Source organism: Corylus avellana, chromosome 1 (genome assembly GCF_965113065.1).
Source record: "Corylus avellana chromosome 1, dhCorAvel1.hap1.2, whole genome shotgun sequence".
Classification (NCBI taxonomy): domain Eukaryota; kingdom Viridiplantae; phylum Streptophyta; class Magnoliopsida; order Fagales; family Betulaceae; genus Corylus; species Corylus avellana.
In genome coordinates, this window is record NC_142490.1 from 41,119,240 (window position 1) to 41,146,526 (window position 27,287).

The 27,287-nt window shown below is 36.2% G+C and overlaps 3 protein-coding genes across 4 annotated transcripts; 1 reads left to right on the forward strand and 2 right to left on the reverse strand.

Moving 5' to 3' along the window:
• On the forward strand, positions 1-4,791 carry LOC132172721 (protein yippee-like At5g53940). The gene is made up of 5 exons (XM_059584277.2): positions 1-210; positions 2,838-2,881; positions 4,082-4,190; positions 4,353-4,408; positions 4,490-4,791. Exons 1-5 carry the CDS (start codon positions 115-117, stop codon positions 4,566-4,568), a joined length of 384 nt encoding a protein of 127 aa, XP_059440260.2. The 5' UTR covers positions 1-114; the 3' UTR covers positions 4,569-4,791.
• An 8,450-nt stretch (positions 4,792-13,241) lies between these two features.
• On the reverse strand, positions 13,242-14,088 carry LOC132171533 (ethylene-responsive transcription factor 12). The gene has a single exon (XM_059582870.2). The coding sequence runs from the start codon at positions 13,963-13,965 to the stop codon at positions 13,498-13,500; it is 468 nt and encodes a 155-aa protein (XP_059438853.1). The 5' UTR covers positions 13,966-14,088; the 3' UTR covers positions 13,242-13,497.
• A 3,199-nt stretch (positions 14,089-17,287) lies between these two features.
• Positions 17,288-26,618, reverse strand: RLP4 (receptor like protein 4). 2 transcript variants are annotated; one of them, XM_059583329.2, is made up of 10 exons: positions 26,386-26,477; positions 25,183-25,356; positions 24,301-25,036; positions 22,074-22,221; positions 20,667-20,738; positions 20,316-20,387; positions 18,501-18,572; positions 18,347-18,424; positions 17,984-18,165; positions 17,288-17,750 (listed from the first exon to the last, which is right to left on the reverse strand). In XM_059583329.2, exons 2-10 carry the CDS (start codon positions 25,315-25,317, stop codon positions 17,629-17,631), a joined length of 1,617 nt encoding a protein of 538 aa, XP_059439312.2. In that variant the 5' UTR covers positions 25,318-25,356; positions 26,386-26,477; the 3' UTR covers positions 17,288-17,628. The 2 variants fall into 2 exon arrangements, with proteins under 2 accessions (XP_059439312.2, XP_059439311.2); XM_059583328.2 differs by having other exon boundaries at positions 24,301-25,356; positions 26,386-26,618.
• Between the last annotated feature and the right edge of the window lie 669 nt (positions 26,619-27,287).

A 27,287-nucleotide genomic window follows, 5' to 3' on the forward strand; every position in this document is an offset into this window, starting at 1 on the left:
CTGGAATTTCCCGGTTCCGGTAGTTGAAACGTCAACTGCCAAACCTGTAACTTAGTGGCTCATTGCCGCTGTAACCCCGAAAGCAAGAGTTGAATTTGGAGCAACGGGTTCAACATGGGGAGGGTGTTTCTGGTAGACCTCGAAGGCAAGGCTTACCGATGCAGATTCTGCGAGAACGCTCTTGCTCTTGCCGACGACGTACTCTCTAGGGTACTCTCTCCCTCTTTCTTCCATTTACATATGATGCTAGTTATTACCCACATGCCCAAAGTTTTTTCCTTTGATTTGTGTTCATATGTTGCAACGGATCAAAATTTGAAAAGGGTTTATAAAGCCTTGCTAGATGGTAATTGGGTGTGCAATATTTTGTGGGAATCGGTAACCATTTTGTTGTTATTGAGCTGGGATTAAGAGCCTTGCTAGGAGGTAATTGGGTGTTTAGTGCCTGGTGAAAACTGGGGTGTTTTTGAATCATGCATGGTTTAGATTTGGGTGCCATTGTGATTATTTGTGTTTTGATTGTGGTTTTGTTGAGCTGAGAGTTAAAGAAGAAGGTTTTGAAAATGATGAGAATTAGGAAACGTTGTAGGATAGGATGGTGATGGTGTAGACTGCTTGAAAATGAAAGAAATGATGGTGAAGAGTTTTGGTTAATTTACCAAAACAATACTTGTATTCAAATATTTATACAGCACCTGCAGTACACGAATTTGTGTTCTAGTACAACTAAAACTATCTACTACAACTGAAAGGAATTTAAATGAAAATAAATCTACACTTAGCCAACTAAATTACAGATTATCAAGTCTTCTCATTCTTGTTATGCTGCTGATGAGTTTCAGTAGTTTGGTCTTTCTGAACTTCTGCATTATCCTTAGAAAATATCTTTGGTAAGGTTGTGGGGATAAGAAAATGGTGGCTTTGGTGGAGGAGAAATTTTAAGCAATGAGTCAGACATTGTTGTTGGGGGGTACACCATTTTAATAAGTTGTTTAGGGAACTTCGCATGAGATAAAATCATTGGGAAATGTAAAATTTAAATTCATGACAGAAAGGTCCAGCATGGAAGTTGGTTTGTTAGTTAGGGTGATCATGAAAAGATGAAGAAGCGAGAAAATATTTGTCATAGAAATTACAAGTAATCGGGCACTGAGATCCTATGGTGGATAGTATAAATTAGATAGTGATGTGATCAAGGATTTATACATGCATGGTTTAGAACAACAGGCTTAGGCTTTAGTTCATGTACCCGAGGTCTGGGGTGCAACTCTCCTGGATTGCCAATGCACGAGGTTTTCAGGTAATTAAGTGAATAGAGAAATAATAGCAATGAGAAAAAGGGTTCGTAAGTGGTTACTGGCTGAAATTCAACAGAAAGAGTGAATATTCAAGCACAAGTGGTTACTGACATAAATAAATTGAAACAGAAATAAACAACAGCTAAGGATGAACTGGAGCTGGTTTTCAATCACCCCCCTTGCCCCAGCCTATTTCCCTTAATGCATCCATCAATTGGACCTTTGTTTTATCCTCGCATTTTCCTGCTTCTCCTTTTATAACAGTTGTTGAGTTATTAGTAGTTCATAGTTTTAATATCCTATAAATACACAGCTTTTCTGGTTAGTCCTTTCCTTTGTCCTAGCTGACACAAGCAGAGAAACAGAGAAACTGAGCCGCTTAGGACTCTAGCAGATAATAGTTTTGACCATACCTCCATTTTTCCTTCATAGGGACGAAGTTAGAACTCAGAATAGGTAAAGAACGTTGGTTGGGGATGAGGGTGAAATTTTAAACTGGGGTTGAGCTTCCAAGCTAAAGCTTTGAAGTTTCTCTATCATTTCTCTTCATGATGTTTGAATTCTTTATGGGTATACTCTTATGGATGTATTTAAATGCAAAAAAGTATACTTTTAACAAGGAAAAGTAAAAGAACGGTGTGTTTCTGACCCTATGAGGTGGGCTTGGACTGGTTTTGCTCAGCATTGGTCTCAATAGGATTATAGGTGGTACCAGAACTGATCAGCCCCAATACTCTTTCCTATTCTTTGCCACTTCTAATTGTCAGTTCTTTTTAATGTTATATATTATAGTGACTTGCCCAAAAAATATATATGTTCGACTGCAGTTTATTTGCATTTGCCTAACTATGTGAAAAGAAATAATGTGGTAGTTTTTGTAGGAAAGTGGAGGCATTAACTTATTCAGTCGATGCTTTTTCAGTCCAACTATGTCTCTGTTACTTCACTTCTGACGTGGATCTGCTTGAAACTATGCTCAGTTGGCTATATTATTTTGTACAATTGAAAATGTGCCTTACACATTTATCCACCCCTTCTTTGGAATAACAGTGAGGCTACCTGAAGTTCAACTGGTAACTTTAGAAACAAATCCTTCAGGTTTCCTAAGCCATTTTGGTTTGAATTGCTACAAGAAGAATGGACAAAATGTTGACATATATCTGTGTGTATTTGTCTCTACATATACATACATAAATACATAAGGTTTGGATCATTTGATAATTTTGGATGTTCTCATTCTCTTTTACATTATCACAAAATATGCTGATAGTTATAGTGGAGCTTTAGTGCTAATGATGGATGCAAATCATCTTTTTATTGTTCTCCGTCTTCCTAAATATATTTGCTTGATGACATAAAAGAAAGTCAGAGCAGGAGAACACATAAAACCGGATCTATCAATTCCTAGATTTTTGCATCTTATTCTAAGTTTTAAAGTTTTGTCTCTGCTATTTTATTTTTGCATAGAATACTACTTAAGTTGATATGCCTTGATGTTCAATAATATGACTCTAGCTTGTTGCTCTGTAATGTGATCAGCATTTCAATTGCAGTCGGGGGAGGGCATACCTTTTCAGCAATGTGTAAGTTCTATATTTTTTGTTCTTTATCTTGCTTTTATGTAATTTGTGACTGCATTATGGGCTTACATATAAAGTGGTGGACAATTATGTTTCTTTGTGGCAATGAATGAGGTCGGAGGCTGAAGTGACCTAGAAACTTCATTTCCATCTTTTTGTGCCTTTTGTCCCTTATTCTATTTTATTTATAACTATACCTCTGGCTTGATTTTAAGCCAATTCCTGAGCTGTCTTTATTATTTGATTCGTATTCCTGAGCTACTATGGGAGGTTGTTTTTTCTGTTACCAAATTGAGTGTCCTTCTGACATTAACCAAACATGATGTACCTTTCTACTAGTGACCATTCCTCTCCTCCAACTCTGCCACCAGTTGCAAGCCCTCTCCCTCCTATTCTCATGAAATGGTTTACTTTTTTTTTTCCCTCTCTTTTAAATCCCTTTTGACTTTAGATTTTCAGCGATTTCTAGTTCAAATCTTGGCTTTCCCCTCTCCTTGGGGATAATTACTTTTTTCTGACACAATTTCAATCTTTATTTAAGGTGCTAATTGCTCCAATACACTGGTACCCATTTTTGCTGGGTTTTGTCAATGGCCATTGTTTTAACCATTTGTGTTCTTTTTACTCTTGTCCACTTCTCCATTGGCGCCTTATCATTGTAGTTTCTCATCCCTTCAGTTTTTCAAAAATTCAGACATTAAATAGATTAAAATAGAAATAGCATTATAATTTTCAAGGGCTTGAGGATTGAATAATAACCCAAAAAGTTGGTACTTTGCGTAGGGGAGGGGCATAGGTTGAGGGTGTCACCAGATTCAAGAGAGAGAGAGAGAGAGAGAGAGAGAGATGGATTTGACCTTTTGTCTTTGACTTTTTACTCAACTGCCCTTTTCATGTAAAAGAGGGACAGTTTGGTCAAGAAAAAATGGGAATAACTAACCTCCAGATGAAGCTTGGGACGGTAGGGCCCCCCCTATCTTGATATATATGGATATATTGGAGTTATTCAACATGTTGATCTCAATGATTTGAACTTTGATATAATTGTGATCTGTTTGCAGTTAGAAATCTGTCTTATGATTAAAACCTCATTAATGTCTGACAAAATAAGATATTATTGTTCTTCTTGTTCAGGAGAAATGAGAAAATCTGAGTGCATGCTTTAGTCCTTAATAATTTCTGACCAATGGAAGTTTCATCCAGGGTAAATATAACACTTGGACATCAGGAAGAGCGGCTGATGCTTTCTGGTTTGCATACTGTAGAAGATATTTTCTGCTGCTGCTGTGGACAATATGTTGGATGGAAATATGTAAGCTTCTACTTCATAAGTCAAAATGCTTTCCTAGGAACATATGAACTGTTTGTTTCAATAGAATATTTATTGAGAGAAATCTTGGCAACCAACGATATGGTTTTTTCGTAAACATATTGTCTAGACATGATAAATTCTTCATAAGTTACATTCCAATAGGTGGCAGCACATGACAAGAGCCAAAAATACAAGGAAGGGAAGTTTGTTCTTGAAAGGTAGACTTTTCTACATTTCTCTGGATCTATCAAATTCTATAGCTAAACTAAGATCTTTAAATCTTCGCATCCATGCAACAGATGGAGGATAGTTGAGGAGGTCACAGAGGAATTCCATTTGGATGCCCGCCCTGGTTCGAGTGATGCAGAAAATCCATAGAAAGTTGCTGCTTTTTTCTTCTTCTTTTTCAAAATCAAATGCTAAATTCTAGAAAATATAGTAATGTATCATTCTGGAGTCTCACCGCCAAGATTCATATGATGCAGGAGGATGACATTTTGACCACAAATGTTCTTATTAATCACCCCATCATTGAAATCGATTTCGGAAACTTCTTTGAGGAGTTACATAGAATAAATCAAATGAAATAGTTTTGATGCCATGATAATGCCCTTCTAGTATTTATCTCTTAGTTAAGGTTTATTGTTGATTATCTTAGAGACTTGTTGCTTCAACCTAAAAATTTTACCTTTTTAGGGGTGTGCATAGGATTGGAGTTGAAACCCATGATTTTGCATTTCGCCTCAATTGGCGTCGGAAGAATCGAAAAACCTCCTACTCTTCTTCCTCCAGAGACTATTTCCGTCCGTCCTGCCTCTGCCTTCAAAATGTTGGAGGTGAAGTTGGGTGGAAGTGTCAAAGACGGCTAGAGACGAATAGATCTCAAATCTCTGTCTTCGTCTCTAATGAAGATGCTTTGGGATGCATTTGTGCAAAGATAGTCGAGAAAACTATCTTTGAACGAATGAATGGCACAAGTGAAGAAGACTCTATGGCTTAAAATGATGAATATATGTGACTTTGAAGCAATACCGTTTTGCCTTAAAAAGTATATAATTAAAATATTAAACTCAAAATGTTGTTTTGCAAATATTTTTTAAAATATTAAAAAGAGACATGTCAAGTTGGTGTACGGATCACCGCAACAACTTCAGGCCGCGTTTCAGGGAGGAGCTCTATCTGCAAAAGAGGTAGAAGACGTTAAAAGCCCGCTGGCTTTAGAGAACTGAATAGACTCCAACACTCAAATCAGTAGGGGGCTAGAGGGAGAGCTCAAATCAGTAGGGGGCTAGAGGGAGAGCTCTTTGATAAGGAGAGTATTAGTGATCATGTGGAATGGTGAAATTGTGTATCTTAGGCCTTATATGCATGCATATAGCCTTTTAGAGTATTCTGAAGTTTGCTGAAAGGGGTCATAGTGGCTTAAGCTCACTTCTTAGGCGAGTATTATTGGATCCTACAAGAGTCTCCCCATTCCCTTTAATGATTAGTAAATCTATCCATTAGAATTTTGAGACGCGTGTTTTTAGCCCGAAAGTGAGGTTCACTTAGATTTTCTGGCGGTGAAGTACACAAGTATTACAATGTCGGAAACCATAAAAAATATAAAAATCCTTTTGCCATTGTCTTTGACTTTTGCTAAAAATTAAAAATCACATCCGATCTTGTCTCTACTTGTCGTTGGAAGCAGCCTGTGCAAGTCGACTTCGTGCCGACAGTTGAAACGTAAGAAACTTGCACACCCTAAAACTGTTTTTTTTTTTTTCCCAAACTTTTGAGCTGTGACATGAATAAGTTAAAAAGCCTAACCACTACGATTTTTCTGGGAGAATCTGAGTCATATGGCGGTGCTTTTTGGTCCCCTAAACCTTAGTGAAAGTCCAGACTTTGAGACAAAGTCTCAAGATATTATAAAATTTGTATTGAGTAAGAAGAGTTCATGCATTTAACCACAATGAAATAAGATGATTTGTCCTTGATTCCAAGTTTCCAACACAATCATACGTACCTGAGTATACTGTAGATCAGTGATTTTGGAGCAGACCATAACCAAAAAGTAAGTGAATATCAAAAAAAAAAAAAAAAAAAAAAAGGTATTGGTTTGGTGGCGTATTGTACCTCAAGAATCAAAATGTGTCCCACATCGATTAGAAACAATCTGTGGGTTGGAGGGAGTTGTCAATTGTCATGGGTGGCTCGTACTGGGTCCAACTTTGCTTCTCTGATTATGAGCCACGCGGCTATACGGCTTGACAACACGTGGAGCGCGACAGAAAGCCACCAACGTGGTTAGCCCACTGTTTTTCTAAACCCTCTCTTTGCAATTCCACTTCTAATAACTTCCCTATTTTCAGGAGGTATAATTATGAGCCACAAGATTTTTAAAATGACCCAAAAAAAACATTCTTTATATATATATATATATATAATTTATTATTTTATTTAACTCTTCTAATTTTTTTTTTTTAGAATATATTTATCCCGGTGTCGGTCCCCTTATGTGTTGTCTTTCTACGTCCTAAACTTTTCTTCTAATTTAGCAAGTCAGGCCAAAAGAAATACCTTTTTTAAAAAAAAAAAAAAAAAAAAATGAAAATGAAAAAAGCAGAGACCCCTCAACAATGAGATTACTTCCACTTCTGCCACGTCCGACAGCGCCAACTCGGTCCAACTTTTGGGTGTGTTTGGCAAAAGAGTGGGCTGAGCTGAACGCAAAGATCCAAACAAATTTTCTCAAAATCAATACTAATATTTTTATTTTTACGTTACGTCAATCACTTTTTATTACTATTCAAATAAAAAAAAATTACAAAACAAATTTTTTTATTTTTTTACACAAAATATTTTTACTTTTTTTTTTTTCTCATTAATCAAATTTATTAGAATTTCGGTCCACTTCGTTTTTTGAAATCCTTTTGCCAAAAACACCAAAAGGCTGGAATTTAAATTTCGTGTATTTAAATTAAAATATATATATATATATATATATATATATATATATATATATATCCCCTTTCATGACATTCACTATGCATGATGAGCCATGACATGACGATGTTATTACAAATCTTCATGCCCCCATGACATGATCGCGACATTTCCCATGTGAGATACGTGATACCCAAGTTAACGGAGCTGTTAACCCCACCATCCCCTGATTGGAGGGTTAACCAACAAAACGACGGCGCACCGCCGCCGCCGTCACCGACAGAGTCACGGAGTTTCTGTACGACAAAAGCACCAACAACAAACAAAAGCGTGCGAGTGTTTGTGTGTGTGTGGTTTGGTTGCTTTAGACCGCCGTGACGCCTCTGCTGCCGACAGATTCGCTCGTGGGCGGGGACCACTCGGACTGGTGCCGCCACGTGCAGCACGAGGGTCCCACTGAGTGCAGAGAAGAGGGGACCACATGGGGAGGTGGGGGTGGTGGTCAGGGTCAAATCGGTCGTCGAAAAGAGTGAAATGACGGCCGGGCTGTGCTGCAGGTGCAGGTGCAGCAGCGCAGCGCTGATGGTGCTGCAGCAGCGTGTGGGTACGTACTGCAACGCTGATGATGGTGCTGACGCATATATTAGGTGAAAGCTTGTAAGAGCAAAAGGTCGCACCTTTGCGTGTGTGAGTGTTTTTTGTGATAATGTGTGTTTTTATTTTATTCACTGGCTGTTGTTTGCACCCTGTACTTCTCTGACAAATATACTGTTTCTTCTCCCTCACCATCTTATTTTATATATTTTTATTTGAAATAATATTTTAATGTGACATAAAAATTTAAATATTTATTTATTATTATTATTATTATTTTTTTGGTGTTTTGTGTTTTTGGGTTACATGTTTATTTATGTTTTTATTTCGAGAACAGGAAACAAATGACAAAAGAATAAAATATTATTTTAGCAATTTTCAGCTTGCAAGTAATAAAAGAGTTTTTAACATGTCCGCGTAGAAAGAGTTGAAGATTTGAACTAGTAAACTTTGTTTTATTAGGTGTAATTTCAGCAAATTGCGCTACCTCTTGGAGACTAAGTAGTAAAAGAGTTGGTTTTATACAAATGCAACGTACGACATAATTAAATAGCACATTGTTATTAAATGATTACGAAAATTTTACTTTAGACTCTTAAGTTATTGTACGTTTTGAGAAGATCTTTCAAAATTCAAAAACTCTCAATTTATATTTGTGAACTTTCAATTTCAATCAATTTACCTCTTTCGTCAAATTTTAAACGTTAAAAGTGATAAAATGACGTTTATACTCTCTAACTTTTTTATCAAATTTTAAATCTACCCTTAATTTTCTTTTTTGAAATTAAAAAAAAAAGAAAAGGAAAATCGGAAGGTAATTTGGTCTTTTTAGGCATTTCCGTAAGAAGTTTAACGGTTAAAACTAGAGGAGGGGGTAAATTGACTGAAATGAAAAGTTTAGAGGTGAAAATTGAAAGTTTTTGAATTTTGAGAGTCTTCTCAAAACGCATGGTAGTTCAGAAGTTTAAAGTGAAGTTTCTCCAAATAATTATTTGTATTGAAAATATCTTACTAATGAAACTCCTTTTCTCTCTTTGTTTTTCCTTTTTTAGTTCAAGACATTACGGACGTATTAGGGTGCATTTAACATTGCGATTTTATATACAAAAAGTGTAATTTTAAATTAAATCGCAGAAAATATATTGTTTGGCATTGCATTTTTAAATCTTCGCATCCATAAAACAAATGGAAGATAGTTAAAAGTGTACAATTTTAAATGTACAACTGCAATTTTGCTAAACGATTTAATTGCGTTTTTAAAAATCACATTTTTAAATCGTAAATTTCAACGGCCCGTAATAAATTATACTTAAAAAAGAATTTTCAATTCGCCAAAAGCCGTCCAAACATTGGAATCAACGGCAGATTGATTGACAAACAGCTTGGAATTATGGGGCACCTATATAAAAATTAAATTAATCTTTGTGGGAAATAACACTAGCTAGAGAGAGATGTCTCGTTTTTTTTTTGTTTTATAGCTGTGGGTTTTCAATCTTTGTCCATGATATAAAATGTTAGATTCGAGATTAATAAATACTAATAAATTACCTTAATAATTTAATAATATTTATCATTCTTCTGATGTGGAATCATAGTTTTGTTGAAAATGAACGTCCAACCTTCAAATCAAAAGTAATGTTCTTGACAGTAGACTAAAATAATAAACAAATGGAAGATTATTGTAGAACTTTTGCTTTTGTTTTTTTTTTTTTTTTGAAAATGACACCAAATTTAAAATAACCAATGTGTGCCGACCTTGATTTTTTTAAATAGTATATTAGACAGAGCTTTCGTACAAATTTTATTACAATAAATTATTAAAAATTTCCAAAAAATCAAATTAAAAGAAATGGGAAACTTCACAAATTCATTTATGAACTTCTATGCATTTTGAAATTACTTCTATAATGTTTATTATAGTAAAAAAAATAGGGATAAATGTAAATTAGTTATTGTGGTTGGCCAAAATTATAAATCACTATATGTGGTATAAAAAATAATTGATAAGTCTCTGTAGTTGGCCTAAATTACAAATCACTCATCGTGCGTAATTCTCTCTCATCTTCATCTTCAACGGCCACTTCACAAAATGCGACTGTCAAATTCTCTTAAAATGCTTCTAAATCGTGGCGAGGAAGATGAAAATTAGAGAGGGTTACGCGCAGAGTAAAATTTTGGAGATATAAGAGATTAGGTTAATTTATGGTAGCAGTATGATGTGGAGTGAGGGATGATGTGTGATCTTAGTTAGCGTCCTAAAATGATGTGAAAAATCCTAGTTGTCATTTTTTAAAGTCAAAAATTAATAATAACACTTATAGCATTTTTATTGGGTATGAGGTGGCAAAGTAACAAATTCTGTTAAGTTACTTAATATAAATTGATTTCAGAGAGTAAACTATTATTTTAGCCTACCATGAGGACCTATAAATTATTTTTTATACTATAGGGAGTGATTTTTAATTTAGGCGAACTATAAAGACCTATAAATTATTTGTTATACCACATGGAGTGATTTGTAATTTAAGTCAATCACATGGATCAATTTTGCATTTATCCCTAAAAAATAAGGGTACTTTGAAAATTTTAACAAGATTTAACGAAAAATTCTATACCCCAGCTTAAATTTTTGTAAGCATTTAAAAAGTAACGTCAAAATACTTAATGAGGTCCCAAAGGGATAACTTAATCGACTGTAAACCACGTCTCATGAAGTGGTGGTCACTAGGTTGAGTCTCTCTTCCCTTTCCTTGTCTGAACATAATAATAATAATAATAATAATAATAATGAGAATTTTGTAAAATTTTTCCTTCAAAGAAAACTTTGTCCTAGTATGTTTTGTAACAACCGCGGTCCTAAAGGGGCCAAATACAGGGAACTTTGACCAAAATATGGTGGCAATCTCATCCATTACCCTTTCATTGCTTTCTTTTTTGGTGCTTCAATGCCTCTACTTTATTGTTTATTGGAAAGTTGTTGGTTATATAATGAGCATGAACCTAATAAGTCAAGAAAGTGTAATCTTTTTTTTTTTTCTTGGTAAGAAAATAAAGTGCCTTGTGTGTACTTTTATCAGCCGCCCAACCTATTTGATTGCATACAATTTTCTAAGTTAACTTTTATGTTGCCGTTTAAGTGACTTTAGCAACTACGTCAATTGTAATCAAATTTAATTATTTAATAATTAACGTGATAAGTATGAATCTTTTTGGTAGACATAATTGCATGTTTATGGCATAAACAATAATCATATTTCTAGATAATTCTTGAAAGAAATGCTAATTTAATAAGTGTCGTGTAAACTCGTACATCAATTTGTAATAACTTATACTAAAATTTATAGGGAAAACTTCTAAAAACTCTCATGAACTTTTACTCGTGAAAGTACTCCCTAAAGTTCAAAAACTCTCAATTAAGAGTATCGGATTTTCAATTTATTTCAACTACCTAATTCCATTAAAATTTTCTCTTAAATATTGTCAAAATTTCCCAAATACTCATTTTTATAATAAGAAATTAAATAACAAATTGTAAAAATATGGGTATTTTGGACATTTTGACAAAAAATTATAAATTGGTGATTAAAACAAAAAAAAAAACTCAAGATTAGAGTAGCATTTAGGTTAAAACAAACGTGCAATGAGTGGTCAGTTTCAGACACACTGATTAGTATTCTCCAATGTGTTAAGTCACCGTGAGGCATGAGAGGTCAATTTCAAAACCGAAATATCCGAGCAGAATACGTTGCCCACAGTTTCGGACCTAGGATCCACTTTATTGGATGGTTCATAGCACCTCGGAAAATCAAATAATTGGTGGATTATTATACATTACCATCTTTCATTTTTCATTTAATTTTCATAACTATTTCCTAATTTAAATTTTTCACCCCTTTAATTTTTTTTTTTTATAGCTAAAATTTCATTAAAAATCAAGACGAAGCATCTTGATCAACAAGTACAATGTCTTGAAAAAATAAAAAAATATGCTCCGGTAATTGTTGGATTGCGGCCTTTGTTTGACGGACTGATATGGTTCATAACAAGACGTAAAATGGCGGAATACTAAACTTTTTACTAGAATCTTTTACAAATTAATGTAATAGTTTATGTGTCAAGTAGTGGTCATATATATAGCATTACCACATAACTGCAATACAATTAAATTATTTAGTGATAGATATAATAAGTCTTACGTTAAGCTAAGCTGTTAAGAACTAATATATATATATATATATATATATATATATATATATATATATATTACCCCAACAACACTTTAACAATAATTATGGGGCATGGGGGGACCAAATGACCTCAAAATATGAGCCGTAGCCTGTGTTAGCTTTTAACTAATAAGACTAAAACAAGTAACATGAACAAAAATTTCTTCTAAATTAGTTCAAAAAAAATATTTTTCAACCCAATTAATAAATTGTTATTAATGACTTTAAAAATTTAATTTATTTTTTAAAATATTTATAAACACTTGATATTCTAAAGATCATATTTTTATCTTTCGAAAGTTGATGTGACTTTTAAAATTACTATTAAATCAAAATTTAATTATAATTCATCTAAAATTTAATAATAATTTTAAAAAACACCTTAACTTTTTTTTTTTAAAAAAAATAATTTATAACATTACTCTATTTTAAATAGATTAGAGAAATATTTAATCGGGACTAGTATGATGGATATTTATGTCCTTTATCGTATTAGATTGTTGAATAAGCTTTAATCAATGATTTCGATTATGGGATGGACCACGGATTCCAAGATGACGGAAAAGCGGGTTGAGGAAAATTAAAAAAAGAACCAAAAGCCGGCACATGAACAACGAGCCCCATTTCCTAACAACGACAAAGTGACGTCGCCAAATAAAGCAACTTATCCGAAACCATTGTAGACCCGCCTGGTCCCCTCCCCAACCTACGATAAAATCACTTCGATTTTCTCGTACCGTATCGTCTAAAGACTAAACCCTTGTAGAGCCGCGCGTGTATTTTGTTTAATGATTAATTAAAGCAAAAGCAACACGACATGTTGACTGTTTAGGGTTCACGAAAGGGGGCAGTTGAGTCATGAAAATTCAGGAGGCGCACGCGCGCTGTAAACAGCGAGTGGGTCTGCGTTCAATGAATGTTATCCGATGCTAAACATTATCGGAACCAGATCTCTGAGTTATCTGACTAAAAAAGGAATGCTAATTATGCTTGAGCCCACACGCTCGCTTCGCAGTTCGCGCTCTCCGATGACGAAGCCTTCGGTCTCAACGAAGCGTAACCTACTCTCATTTCACTGGCGCGTTTACAGCACGCGCGTTGTCAGGCTTCATAGTTGTTTGTAGTAGTAGTTGAAATAATAAAAAATATATATATATCACCGTTTGGATCAGTGGGCCTAGCCGAAGGTATCAACGGTCGGAAGCCGGAGGTGTCAACGGTCGACAACATTTTCGCCGATGGTCAGCGAACAAGCTCAGAAGTTTCTAGAACAACGAAGTAGATCAACAGAAGAAACCAAACATAAAGCAAGAACTCGATAGTATTTAATGGAAACAAAAACCAAAAACATAGGGTTATATATACATGCATATGGTTTTCATTTCTTGATTTTTTTTTTTTTTTTTTTTTCGTTGCTCGCTCTCAAAGTCTCAAAGACAGAGAAAAAGAAAAAGAAAAACTACGCAATGGAGAGTAAGAACAAGCGGAAATTAAAGCAGTGATGAAGAGAGCAAAACGACGCCGTAAAAAAAGGGTCCAGACAACGATCTTGCATTCGCTCAAAGCCAAAACGGAGGAGGCTCGTTGAGATCAACAGGCAACCCGCGGCGCACGAGCCCCAGAAACGATGCCGTGGCGGATGTCTCCGGCACCGAGGGTCCAACGGGGGAGACGGAAACTTGAGGCTCTCGCTTAACCGGGAACGGAGGCGAAGAGGAAGGGTCGGGAAGCTGGTCTTTGAGGACGCCGGTGTGGAGGAACTCGCCGAGGACGAGGCGGCCGGAGGAGGGGAGGTTGAGGTCGAGGGGGAGTCCGGCGGAGGTTACCGGAGGCGGGAAGTTGGTCTTGGCCTTGGGTCCGCGGAGCGAGCGAGCGGCACCGTCGTAAGCGAGCGCAGCCTCTTCTGGCGTGTCGAAGGTTCCGAGCCAAACCCTGGTCTTCTTCCATGGGTCACGTATCTCGGCGGCGTAGCGACCCCATGGCCTCTTCCGCACCCCTCTGTAGTGCCCTTCTCGAGTCGACGCCATATGATGAAATGAAACAGCGAAAACGGAAAACCTTCCCACCCACAAACACAAAGCACAGGGAAGAGAGTATGTAGAAAGTGGAGGGGGACCCACTGAGTCTCTCCCGTAATCGTCGGCTGGACGGCATGGTCTTTCTCGCTTTTATTTATATATATAGATATATATATAGATATTCAAAACTGGCCCGCATCGTATGTTGTTTGCGTTTGCTATCTCCCAGTCATCTGAACCGTGTGATTCTGAGTATTATCTGATCCAACGGGTGAGGGGGAGGGAGAACGTACTCGTGAGAGGCAGGAAGAGAAAAGGCTACAGCCAAGGAGAGGGAAAGGGAGTGGGGCCTAGTAAAAGCACATAGCCGCCGCCTGATTAGACGTGTGCGTGTTGTGTGTATGTGTGTGACAGATGAGCTCTCGGCGTCTAGCGGTGACGTAAGCCCTACCCACATTGTACGGCGCTGCGAATCGGCGCCTACCTTCTTTTTATATATATAAATATATATATTTGTGGGGTTTTAAAAAAAAAATAGTTGAAAAGGGGGAGGGGGGCGAATGATTAATCATAATGAACAATCAGATTTTGGGGGGTGGCGTGTCGAGTAGGGAGTGGAGGAGTGAGAGAGAGTGAGAGAGGCGCCCACGTGGAAGGTACATAGGTGGTGTCTGAGTTGCAGGGGACAGGGGGAGAGGGGGGGGGCTGAGTTATGGTTGGCGTGTTTGACTCGGCTGGGGCAGTGTGGACAGAGAGAAATTTATGGGGGTGGTGGTCCTTTGGGGCTGGCTTTGGGCCCGAAAGGTTAAAAAGGCCCTGTTGATGGTCGTACGGGGTGGTGATGTGGGTGAATGACTGACCATTCTGCCGCTGCTGCTGCGTCACAGACGCATGTTCACGTGAATGGATTTTTTTTTTTTTTTTTTTCTTAATTTTGATTTTGATTTTTTTGGGGTGGATTTGAATTGGACACGGGTGAGTGTAAATGGGTATTTGGACTTTTCCTTATTTGGGCACTTTTTTGTTTGTCAAATAGAACGAGTCGTTGCGTATTTGTTGGGGGCATATTAAGTCATAAGGAGACCCATTTGTTTGTCAAAGTATATCGAATTATTCACTTAAAAAAAAAAAAAAAAAATCTCATTTATGACACCTATTGAGCATTTCCAATGGCATATTTCTATTTAAAATAACTAATCAAAATTTATTTTAGTTAATGACATTTGAAATATATCATATATCTCTTCCTTTTTTTTTTCTTTTTTTTTTTGAGAAAAAGAATTGTGGTAACTTCATCAATATTAAAGACGAATTAAAGGTTGCTCAGAAGCAATGAGTTCCTTGATACAAGTTGGTGGATCAGAAAACCACACAGTATCCATACTTTGTTTCGTTGCCATTGTCTACCTGGTTTGCCTCCTTGCCAACATGAGTAAACGTCCAGCGAGAAAACGTTTGTGTGTTTGATTGTATAACATCAGTAATATGGCCCTTCCTACTCCAATCAGCCTCCTCAAAGGTCACTGCATCCACTACCGATTCCGCATCTCCCACAAACTTGATCCAGTCATACCCTAACTCGCGGCAGAACTGAGTGGCTTCCAGAGTTGCGAGAGCTTCGACGTCAGCAAACTCTAAATACCCCCACTGAGAGGAGCATTTCGCCACAAGTAGCATCCTTGCATGGTCACGCAAGATCACCCCTAGACATCATCTCCCCCGATTATGATCGATCGCAACGTCCCAATTCGCCATTATATCATATATCTCAGGGTGAATGAAAAGAGCACGCGGCGTGCTCAGCATGCCAGTGCAATTTTTTTTTTTTTTTTTTTTTGCATTAAAATATTAGAAAAAAAACTTTTCCTTCACGGCGTGCTAGGCACGCCGTGTAATCTGTATCACGGCTCTATATCTCATTATTTATTCTTCCTTATACTTTTTCGGAAGTTTGGAATAAGGAGTTGTTTGTTATTTATGTTTAACGCATGAAATTTTAAGTTACATGTTAAACTTAAGAGAGCTTATTGCAAATTAATTCAACCACAGATTAATTTTACATTTGTGTTTCCCCTAAAGAATAACATGTGATGTAGCAGTAGCACCTTATTACTCTTCCGGTCTCACCCTGCTAGCTAGGGTCTCTCTTTGGAAGCTTCCCTTTTTCTTTTTTCTTTTTCTACTTTAATTTTTTTTTTTTTTTTTTCTACTTAAAAGGGCAGGTAGGCCAAAACGATAGAAATTCTAGTGCTTCCAAAAATCTGACTAAGCGATAATCTAACCCAGCCTTATGACCACAAAGGCATCAATAGAAATTAAGGTAATTTACACTAATCAAACATAGAAATTCTTGTTGCGAGATTTGAACTCATGACCTAATGTTTACCTAATCATTTTGAAAATTTTCCTACATGGTAAAATGCTTTGTGTAGGATAGGATAGGATCTAGACTTTGGATAGAAGGCATATAGAAAGCTTTGTGTCATGTTTGGATATATAAGGAAAGTTAGACTACGTGAGAATTTTTGTTTATGGTTATTTTTTTTTAACGTTATATTTTGAGTCTGATTGGGACAATTTGATGACGTAAGGTGCTCTGCTACTTAATGTTTTTAGTTTCATCTATGTCAAGCTCTTATCTCCCCACATAAACGATGTTTATGAATGCATTAATAATTAAAAATTTATGTCAAATGTCTTAATCATTAACTCCATGTTTTATTAAAAACACAATTGATTTCACGACTCATTATTTTTCTTATTTGTTACTTATAGGAAACCACATAAAAGTGACGTAATATGTTTGACATTTAATAAATATGTATTATCAAATACTTGTTATTACATGTAAAACTTGTATATAAATTGAAAATCCAAATTAATGACCTAAATTCACGCGCTAAAGCCTTTTTAACTACATCTTAACTTGATTTGATTTGAATACGTATAGAGGTTAATCAAATCATCAAGCGCCGCTTAACGGTAATAGAAGAAATTGAATAAGTAAAAACTCCCGTTTGCTATGGAGTACATTTAAATTGCATGGTGACACATTGAATGAAAAGCATCATCATATAATAATAAGAAGAAACCCATCCATCACTTCAAAGAATAACTGTCACCAAGACAATTTACATCAAAATCTTCTTTCTTTCCATTGTACTTGACTATAATGTAGACGTTGTCCTGTTGATGTCACTTATTATTCGAAGTATATGTTTTACAATAATTTAGAAAAAAAATACTAATAATTAGGAGAAATAATGATAATACAACAATCAATGAAGCTGATTACCAAAAAAGTAAATGTTGGTTACTTTCAAACAACATATGAAAAATGTATGGCTAAATTTAGTTAACATTTTGAATTTTTCTATGCATCTGTTCTCTGATTTGTTACAGCATTTCTTTGACCAATTGGAAAAAGAAAATAAAAAGAATGGGCGTAATATACAGGGTTTGTAATTAGGGAATTGGGTGCCACCAAGGTGGGATCTGATTCTATAGGAGTGATTCTATTTTGCTATTGATCCGGACTCACCGAACAAGAATTTGGAAGAAGAGCGTGGCACACCTGAAAATATCTGCGAGGCCGAATCATCCAACTGGCCATAAGACTTGATGTTTTGATGGAATCTGAAGCAGCAGCACGTGTTGACGATGGTTGCCTCATCATGATAGCAAACTTGGCCCATTCTCAGCAGCAGTCCGAGAATGGCCATGATTATTATGCCTCGTCATCTGGATATCACGCGATAAATGAGTCCTTGCCTTCGCGTAGGGTGCTTCTCGTGCTGTACAAAAGGGAAGGAAGTCAGAGATGAGATAAACACAATACCTAAGCATGTTTGTGTATGCACGGATCCATGTTTGGTATAAACATGTGTGCATGACAACTTGGCTTCAATCTCAGTTTGTATGAGAAATTTGCATGAAAATGCATTTGAAGAGTTCGCAATTTTTATTTTTTCCTTCTGAAAAGCATTTTGCTAAAAAATTTATCCGACTTCAATGCCAATGTCCTTACCTGCAAGCTGCTGTACGCGGATGATATTTTGCCGCCTTTTCCACCAACACAGTGAACAGATAACAATGAGTAGTAGTGACACCAATGCACCTAAAGTAATCCCAATCTTTGCACCGGTGGAAAGGTGGGGCCCACATGATCGTAGCCCAGGTATTCCACAAAGACCTGCATTATCCGTAAAACTACAAAAGATCTGCAGTCAGTATGTATAGCAGACTTAGTAACAATACTACTTATTCAAGAAGTAACAAATTACATGTAGGCTAATACTGAATAAAAAAATTCCTAATCTTGTCAACTTGTCATGACAAAACTTTTCTCAAAGCCTCAAAAATCTTGAGACTGAAATTAGTTGGAACATACTTGAAGCTAGCTCTATGCAACAGCCTTCCTCCTAGTGCAGCTGGGACTCTTCCCCACAACGAGTTGCCATTAAGATTCCTGAACAATTATGATTTAATCAAAGTTCTCTGGTAAATATTGTTCATGGGTTAACGAGATGCTTGAAAGGTCTTACAATATCAGTAATGATGTCAATTGTCCAAGGCTTTCAGGAATTGATCCGTTAAAAAGGTTGTAGGACAGGTCCCTGCAGTACAAGCATACGCTTTCAGGCATTATATTTAGACGGTAACTCAAATCAATCACGGAGTAAAACAGCGGTGATTCAAAAACATCCCTACTTCAATTGCATTACTGCATGAAATATCAAATTTCTTTATTTTTAATGAGAATCAAATGAAATCATGCTTATTGAAAAACTGGACTTTAGTCCAGAGATCAGATTTTGAGTAGTGTTTTATATTTCCAGCATTCAAACTGCATTTGGATTGCAATATTGCAACTACTTTCTGCATTTAGATGCTTTAACAACAGGGGATTTGCTTATTTACATCATACCTGGATTCTTTTCTAAAGAAAATGTTATTTTATACGTGACCAAAGAAAGAACAAATCGAATAATCTACCAAATAAAAAACAAAGTCACATGGGCACCTTAATAGTGTGCTGAGTTTGTAATGTTAAAAGTTTAGTTGATGATGTTGCATGAATTTCATTCATACTTTCAATATGGGAAAATTGAAAAAAGAATGCACCCAGGATATCTAATGATTCTGTCAAACATTATGCCATAAAAGAAGTTAATTGGGTACTATTAGTTGATTGAGTTATTTATATTTAATTTTATGTCTTATTTAATGTTAAGAGTCAACAGTGTTGTTTTGGTAATTTAATGTTAGGTAAGTCAATAAATGGGCGTTGCCCTTGGGTTTAGTCATTAGTCTATTTAAGTTTCTTATGTACTCCGATGGAAGGAGACTTGATGGAATAAAATTTATGTGGAATTGATTTCCCTTCTTTCTCTTTCTCTCTCTTTCCACTCTCTCTCTCTTCCTCTTCTCCTCTAGCTTCTTCTTTCTCTTCTTACTCTCTCCCCTTAGCTTCTTTCTCCTCTCTTCTCCCCTACTTTCTCCTACTTTCACTTTGTTATTCTGGTGATTATTGTTTGTCCCGCATCAAAACTTGGTGCAATTTGAGTTGGTATGCCTTGAACTCATTACCTCCACATTTTAGATCTAACCTAATAGTTGACAATGTTCTTGTTTTTACAATAGTTTAAGTAGGTATAGAAGAATATTTTCTTCATGAAACTAGGATAGTGTAGCATAAATTCAAAATACAAATGAGCTAAGTAGGGAGGTTCTACTTGCAACCATCCTAAACATTATAGCTGCAATTGGTTTTTTGACACTGTAACATCCCTACTCCAAGTGTAATGATATTGTCCGCTTTGGGCCAAGCCTGCACGGTTTTATTATTGGGTTTACCCCCAAAAGGCTTCCAATCATTTAGGGAGAGTATATTTCATATAAACACATCATCTTTTTCATGCCCAGGCAATGTGGGACATCACAATCACCCCCTCTTAGGACTTAGCGCCCTTGCTGGCGAACCTCATGGGGCTTGTGCACGCTCCCCCCATCTCAGGCTAGGCTATGGCTTTGGGCCAAGTTTGCATGGTTTTATTATTGGGTTTACCCCCAAAAGGCCTCATACCATTTAGGAAGAGTATATTTCATATAAACACATCATCTTTTCTATGCCCAGGCAATGTGGGATGTCACAGACACAGACTAGCTTCATGCAAGCTATTGCTGAGAAAATTCGAGATAATTTATCATAAGGTAATGTGCCCAATTACTATATATCATGTTTTATTGACATGACAGCTCTTTCCATGGCAAATAGCATCATTCGCAGAGAGTTGTATTTATTATGTAGAAACTAAAACAATTAAAAGTATTAGAAAAGAGAGAAGTAATGCACTTACAATTTTTCTAGGCTAGCTATTGTTCCAAGTGAGGAGGGAATGACCCCATGAATGCTGTTCCCACTCAAGTTTCTGTCAATACACAAGCCAAACAAAATATAAGAGATATACAAGAGCTACAAACACATTTTGCATCATTATAGATTTGATTCTCTAAGTGTCATTCTATTGTAGAGTTTAGGAATAGCAAAAATTTGACTAACAATCTAAGTGAGGACATAACAGGGACCATTTCACAAAAACATGCTGCTAATCTCTCCTTGGACCAAATGTTAAAATGACAAACAAATGCAGCTTCATGTTTCCAATTCTATCATTTAAACTAAAGGATGTCATCTTTTAGAAACTTACATGCTCTTCAGATGATGCAGTCTGGATATGTCATCAGGCAAGAGACCCCTCAGACCTTGGTTGTCAAGACCACTGATCAGGCAGAGTTAAGACACTAATCAGTAAACACATACTATATAACAATAGAAGCATCTAGGCATCTTAAAATCTTAAACATCAGATGAGTCAACTCTATGGCCACATATAATGAAGATATTCGATTCTAGAAAATGCAATATACTTTAGGTGAGTACATGTGCACGTGCATGTAAGTGGGAAAGCATGATCCTGAATCTGCCATGTATTTTTACCACTGAAGTTACTTGTTTATGTGACAAATTAGATTTTGCTTTTGTCGATTGGAATTTGAACTTAGAAGGCCAAAAAAGAGTGCCAAAATCCAGGTTAGTTGCATGCAGAAAATATATAGAATAAACAAAAAGTAAAAGGTACAGATTGTGTTTAATTTTTTTTTTTTTTTTTTTTGAAAAACAACTCAAGTAATTTAAGCGTTCCAATGACTCCAATCCATCCATTAGAGCTAATTATTGAGGCACAACATGCTATTAATTACCAAAACCTGAATGCATATGACTTAAAGCAGAATGCCAAAAAGGAAAAACTTTATAATTTAATAAACGGAGAAGCCTGCTTCGACGAAAGTAGGGATAGCCTTTCCTAGTCTGGTACTTTTGAAACATATGCTATTTCCATGAGAGCATCAAGAGTAAATTTGGTGAATTGTGAGACACATTTAACAAATATGAAAGGCAACATTCAGAAGGGAATAAAATATGGATCAGACAATTTCTTTGAATAGTTGAAAATTAAAAGGGAAAATTGTACATAATAGAAAGGTCGTGGATTTTTTTCTTTTTTTCACCAGGACATTAAGAATCATAGAAATCAATTCTTCATTCTGGTGTTCAGCCCTATGTTATCAAGAGCATATAAACTGATTTGATATTTGATCGTAAGTATCAATGCTGACAGTTTGGTCAGAGATAGAGTAGCAACACGGTTAACAATTTGGGACTAGCGTAGAAAGCTTTTGATGGGATGGCTAATCCAAATCAAAGGAACACAGTTCCAATAGCAGAACCAAGAACCCTTAGTTGTATAGATCTCAGCTTGGCAACTGTGGGGGAAATAAAGCTTACTGTCAAAGAGGTTTGAAGGAAAATAGTGTTATAAGCCTTCTAGGAAATTTCAGCATTTGCAATGGGTATGTTTTCCTGGAAGGACATAGGGTAGCTGTTGCATTGGCTCAGTCATTCTTACACAATTTTGAAAGTTGGTGGCTGGTAGTTTTCCAGTTCAAACAAGTAAGAAGACAAATAATATGACATTGCATAGGAGGCAACCACTAGGCTCAGACAACTAAAAGTGAAAAAGACATTGAATTTGAGGCATAGATTAAGAAAGTACAGTCCATCGATGACCCATTTGTTGCTGGTACTGTTAAATTGGCAATCTGCCCCACTCCATGGGTGTTGTTGGGGAACACATGGATCACCATTCCATCCAAGCCGAAGAGGAAGCCCCAATGCTTTCTTCAATGTTTGTAGAGCGGTAACTAGAATAGAATAAGGATAATCAAATTAGTGACAACCTATATATGCTCCAACTTCCAAAAACTACATTCTTTAAGTAAGCACGTAAACAATCTCCCATGCTATCTCTTTCCAACTACATCAAGAAGTTTGTAAAGTTGATCAATATTCAGTTACTCTTACAAAGCAAAGACATCATTAAGTGATATTAGACAAGAATATGTGAAAATTGGGTTCCTAACACTTGATAACGCCATCTAAGACTCATAAACACCAGCACAACACTAGATAGAAACTCTATCAATGCCCTAGAACATCTTGATCAACATGTGACCCATACAAAGCATTTTGGAACACATACTTTAGGATAATAAGATAAAATATAACTCCAAAAGCATCGAAACAGACTCATTTTTTTCATAATGACAGTAATATCCTTAGGTTTATAAGATCAAGAAGGAAATCTTTAGTAAGGCTCCCTTTTTGCCTTGTCAAAGTATATTATTCTATTGGATCTGAATCAGGAATTCACTCTCCTTTGGTAAGGGGTACAAGATTTTTTCTCTGCATATTTAATTTTTAGCCACTTCCTACAATTTTATTCCTCACATAAATGGTCAAGACTTTTATTCTACCAAAATCCTTGAGCAAACCAATGACATACAAAAACACAATTTAGTCATTGCTTAACTTTGATCAAGGGTTGAAAAGGAGACAATGAACAAAAGAGGATTGAATGGTCAAGTGTAAAGCTTAATGGATAATAAATGAAAATGAGAGAAAAAAAACTAAGCATGCTTGCCTTTTAATTTCTAACTTCATTAGTCACTAATTTCCCTCCAGCAGTCTAGCACTGGATGTTCTGAGGAATGAATTATTATTTTTTTGACAAGTAAAGGGGAGGAGGAGGAATAAATTATTATCACAAGGTCCAATGTTAAATCACATTATAAAGATCTCAGGGTAACAAAGAGTTGTTTCACGGATTGACAGCCTATAGTAAGGATTATGGATGATTAAGAAGCAGGCATGGCACTCTCATGGCCTTCATCATCATGGTTTAACATTATAGGTCAAATGTTAAACAACATTATCAAGACCAGATCTCAAGGGGCTAAAGATATTCCCTGGGTTGACAGCTTCAAACAAGTACCATGGACACCAAAGAAGCCAGCCACAAGTCTATAAATTTCTTTGTCATTTTGGCTTAACATTGACCGGGGTTGTAGTACCTCTCAGAGATAGCACAAAGTTACTTTGCAGGCATTGATTTGGTCCACCAATAAGTCTTCCACACAAGGTAGGGTGGCTGTTTGTCACTAAAGGATATAAACTTCTTGGTAGTTTTCCAAAGCCTTACCAGCTTTCAAAGGCACAAACATTTCTTTTCCGAGTGGATTTTTTTATTTATTTTTTGGTGTGGTTTATAGTATTTAGAAGAACTTTTGTCCCATCACCCAGGAAACATAATATTTTGCAAGTTTTGGAGACTGACCAACACTTTTGACTTAAATTTGGCAGCATATATTTTCTCCAACCTTGAAGGGTGAAAGACAAATTTCGATTGCTACTAATTTAGTTAGAAGACCTAAAATTTAGTTATAGACAAATGCATGCAACAGCAACTAACTATTCTATTCATTAAAAAGTTGAGTGTGCTCAAACATGCTAGGTAAAGATAAGACCTATACATGTGGTCCCCCAAACTGCCTGGATCCCATGAGTGAATAGAAATATGATACAATACATAAAGGATCAAATGTCAAGTTGCTAAATTATAAGATTTACCATGGATTCGTCTTTTGATGCAACATAAATGATTGAATTTATGAAAAGATTTCAACAGCTAAATATATGCAGGTTCTTGACCCTTTTTCACTAAACTAGAGTCGGCATTCAAAAATAACATACCAACATAATACCATAGCATTATGAAATGATACATACATATGTAGGTTGCTCTCTACTTGTAGGCATGCAAATATTTATATTTACATATGCACACAAACGTATTTAGTTGGCCTCATTCCAGCATTAGATTGGTAAATTGGAAACAAACAAATTTTACGATAATAATAAAAACAATTTGGTGGCATGTATACCTTCTTCTAGCGAGGTTTTGGATTCAGCTGCAATAACCTCAAAGACCTCAATAGCATTGATAGTGGCAAGACTGCCTTCTTTAGGATGCAACGTTATTGTCAAAGTCCTTCCATTAATAACAACAGTTGTGTTAAGAACAAGAGCTGTATAACGATCCCCAGTCATTTTGATAATGTCTACACCTTTAAATCTAACATCGCCATTTATCAGGATGTCAAATACCCTTTGCCCTACATCAGTGATTGAAGAAATAATCTCAGCAAAGTGCAACCAAATCGAGTAGTTTCTATTGGGCTCCACATCCATTGTATATGTTAAATCAGGCTGAGTACTGGTACTAATAAGTGCTGACTGGTAAAGAGCTTCTGGATAAAAGTTTGGCGAAATTGAAGCTTGCTTAATGCTACTTTCAGTAGATCTTGGTGTGTCAGAATTCTGACCGAAAGTTGGTATTGCTTGCCAAAATCTATCCCCACCCCAATGATCACCATTATAATCTACATCAAACTTTGACTGTCCGGTACCACAACTCAATCTTTTGGCTGTTCTTAGGATTGTTCCTTGACTCCACATTGAACCAGAATAGTATGCCATATCATCGACTTGAAGAATTTCAATTGAAAGAATTGCTGGATCCCCATGACCAGTACTATGGAAGCAAATAGAGGCAGTGTGATCTTGAAGAAACACAAGGGCTTCTGCAAATGCTTGGTCATCATGGCTGCTCCAACCTGACTGCAAAGAACATATCTGAGTGCCTTCGACAGAAATATCAAATAGAGGTTCGTTGTCAAAATTAGGTTGTGCAACCAATCCAAAGAACACCCTAACAGAATAGTGTCCCTTCGGCACATTATTAATGTTGTAGCAATTTTCAGGACCTTCAGATAATGGAAAATAGCGAAGTGATTTAAGAGGAGGAGTGATGTAGCTTGCAGGTTTTGCATTAGTGGGAACTCCTCCTGTATATGCAAAATCCTTATACCAAAGTGTATTTGTTTTCGGCGTATGAACATCTTCACGAGCTCCACAGCTTATGCGCATAACAAATGGCGCTGTAAAGAGAGGAAATATTCCATAAGTTCAAACACCAATGTTAGAATCAAGAAGAGGATAAGTGACTAAAGCACAATAACTAATGATAAATCTCAAACCCCTAAAAATATGCTACTAGTCATGGTGGTTCATAATACTGAAAATCACCAAAAAAAAAAAAAAAAAAACTAGCAATCATGCAAAAAAAAATTGTTAAATCATTTGTTATCCCAAAAGATTAAGCGAATAAGAAAGGTAAGTTTAATCACTTATATTAAATATTTAACAAAGATGATCCACTCTCATACTTAACTTGCAGATGACATGTAGCCAATTGATGTGAAATGCAAATGCCACTTCATTCAAAATCTTAAGAAGCAACCAGTAATACTGTATAGGCTGCAGCTATAGAATCAGCAGCATACAAACATGCCTGTGCATATATATACACACTTCAGTAACTCACTCATCAACTCTCAGTTTTGTTGCCAAAAATAAAAAATAAAAACTTTGGATTTTTTTCATAGTTTCTTTTTGTGTCCAGATTTGGAAATTCGAGTCAATAGCCAAATACTTGTACAAGGCGCAGCTAAGCCAAGTCTTGCTTTCTGATATCCAAAAATAGTGAAAATTCCTTACACATTCAGACTCTTGACTCCCTTCTTTTACAGCGAATTTCACAGCAACCAAACGAATTCAAACTGGTGTTTTTTTTATAAAAAAAAAAAAAAAAAAAAAAAAAAAAACACCACACTCATAACCCTCTCTGCTCTCATACATCATTTGAATCACTTACGAACATGAACGCTAGCGCAAATAAAGCACAAAAAGAAGATCTATCTCGAGCCAAACTCCAAAGCAAGCAAAAAAAAAAAAAAACTTAGGGGCGTTGATTCTTCATCAAGACCTTTAAAACTCAATTTTCACTAAACAAATCAAAATGCGAGTATAATTCACTTCCAATTACCCTAATTCAAATCCTTTAGCATTCCAAAACTCTAATTTTCCAAGAAATTGAGTAACAGATAAAGAGAAAGGTGGAAGCTCACCATTTCGAGCAGAAGACAAATAGAAAGCTGAGCAGAAAATGAACAGCCATAGCAGATGAAATCTGAACACCATAGCTCCGAAATGCATTTCCTCTCTCTACTCTCACAGTCTATCTCCTCCTTTTTTAGCTTCCCTGCTTTTGTGAGAGAGAGAGAGAGAGAGAGAGAGCGTGTATGTGCGCCGGGACGTGAATGCACTACTAGTTTAAAGTTGGAAATTGTCCCCCTGTGTTTCTTCCATTTGTTGACTCGTGAATGAGAAGATATTTAATGTACTGGTGAGCTTTATGAAGGTTGATGGATTTTTAATCACCGGTGCAGGTTTCTCATTTAAGTCTCTGAACCTGATTAATAGCATTGTAACTCAAGTCCACGTCAGTCTCGTTACCTGTTTGATTGCACGGCTGGTTGAATAGTGGGATCAGCTGTTTACTAATTTAAAAGGTTATTAGGGAGGTTGCAGGGTAGGACGAGAGTACCTGACATGTACAGTGACATTTTAGGCCTTGTTTGGTTAGTAGTTACTATTCTCAAGTATTTTATTGCTATTTCCACGTAAGAAAATGCCTTTGGTTGTTTCGAGACAAAAGCCACGTGACAAGGAGGACGGGGAAGGTTCACGGAGTAGACCGTAGAAACCTGTCTTATTTTATTCGTAAATCGGACGGTCCAGGATAGTAGTAAAATTCAGATGATCTGACTTAGGGGGCTTTTGACCTTTGACTTCATTAGAGCTTGGTTTAGTGCGCAATCATCGGACCGAATCATCCGCCAAAGCAGCATGCTTGAAAACGGGGCAATTGGAATGTAGGCTGCGACTGAAAATGGATTGGGTTGGTTTCAGACAAGACCAAGGTGTAAAACTAATCCCACTCAGGGGAAAAGCTTGGGTTGGTAAATTA

What these genes read in the sequence shown, in the direction of transcription:
- LOC132172721 (XM_059584277.2), top strand. Translation starts at nt 115, where the DNA reads ATGGGGAGGGTGTTTCTGGTAGACCTCGAAGGCAAGGCTTACCGATGC. An exon ending in AATATGTTGGATGGAAATAT is followed by an intron (nt 4,191 to 4,352) that starts GTAAGCTTCTAC and finishes ACATTCCAATAG; the next exon opens with GTGGCAGCACATGACAAGAG. An exon ending in GGGAAGTTTGTTCTTGAAAG is followed by an intron (nt 4,409 to 4,489) that starts GTAGACTTTTCT and finishes TCCATGCAACAG; the next exon opens with ATGGAGGATAGTTGAGGAGG.
- RLP4 (XM_059583328.2), bottom strand. Translation starts at nt 26,473, where the DNA reads ATGCATTTCGGAGCTATGGTGTTCAGATTTCATCTGCTATGGCTGTTC. An exon ending in CAAAACCTCGCTAGAAGAAG is followed by an intron (nt 22,222 to 24,300) that starts GTATACATGCCA and finishes ATTCTATTCTAG; the next exon opens with TTACCGCTCTACAAACATTG. An exon ending in TTGACATCATTACTGATATT is followed by an intron (nt 18,425 to 18,500) that starts GTAAGACCTTTC and finishes ATAATTGTTCAG; the next exon opens with GAATCTTAATGGCAACTCGT.
- LOC132171533 (XM_059582870.2), bottom strand. Translation starts at nt 13,965, where the DNA reads ATGGCGTCGACTCGAGAAGGGCACTACAGAGGGGTGCGGAAGAGGCCA.